The following is a 956-nucleotide window of genomic DNA, read 5'->3' on the forward strand; positions in this document are numbered from 1 at the left end:
ATATACATATATATATACATACATATATATATATATGTCGTTGCCAGTGCCGCTGGATTGGCTCCCGTGCAGGTGGCACGTAAAAAACACCTTTTTGAGCGTGGCCGTTACCAGTACCGTGTGACTGGCCCTCGTGCCGGTGACATGTAAAAGCACCCACTACACTCTCGGAGTGGTTGGCGTTAGGAAGGGCATCCAGCTGTAGAAACTCTGCCAGATCAGATTGGAGCCTGGTGCAGCCTTCTGGCTTGCCAGTCCTCAGTCAAATCGTCCAACCCATGCTAGCATGGAAAGCGGACGTTAAACGATGATGATATATACAAATGAAAATATGCATTGTAAATAAAGAATGACAGGGCAAAAAACATACAACATATACTGAGTCTACGACCAAATGGGAAACAGACAGAGAAGGTCCCTAATTCTTCATCAGTTGTCAACCAGATGGTATTACTCAGTTTCACACCTTCAATGATGGCTGAGAACTTCCCATGCTGGCGGTGCCTGCAAAAGTTGCGGAGAATATAGGGCCACACACCTTATTCTCAAAGTGTGTACATGTGTAGCCATGTGATATTGTGTAGAACTAAACACTAACAAGATGACTTTCTATCCTTAGTTATGGGTTGCTGACAGATTCCAAATGGTACGTCGGGATTTCCATCCTGTTTCTTATACTGATGCCAATCATCCAGTTACTGAAATCTATAATTACCGAACTGGTGAGCTTCCATTATTATTATTATTATTATTATTATTATTATTATTATTATTGAGTGAGAGAGCAGTGCATGCCATCAAAGTGACATGGGGGTAAAATATACGAAGCCCATTATACCCATCATGACTACCCGTCTGATAAGGGTACACCAGGTGCATGCATCACAACTATTTGTGCTCGAGATGGTGATCTTGTATCAAGATAAACAGCGCATGACCTTGCAGGTGGGGCCCAG

At 42.9% G+C, this 956-nt stretch overlaps 1 protein-coding gene across 1 annotated transcript in view; it reads left to right on the forward strand.

Annotated features, from left to right (window-relative positions):
* Positions 1 to 956, forward strand: part of LOC106884220 (uncharacterized) — a 79,489-nt gene that overhangs the window by 29,266 nt on the left and 49,267 nt on the right. The window contains exon 7 of the mRNA XM_052976156.1: positions 620 to 722. Coding sequence (XP_052832116.1) covers positions 620 to 722 — 103 coding nt within the window. The remainder of the gene's footprint in view (positions 1 to 619; positions 723 to 956) is intronic.

The sequence above is a fragment of the Octopus bimaculoides genome, chromosome 23 (assembly GCF_001194135.2).
Source record: "Octopus bimaculoides isolate UCB-OBI-ISO-001 chromosome 23, ASM119413v2, whole genome shotgun sequence".
Taxonomy (NCBI): domain Eukaryota; kingdom Metazoa; phylum Mollusca; class Cephalopoda; order Octopoda; family Octopodidae; genus Octopus; species Octopus bimaculoides.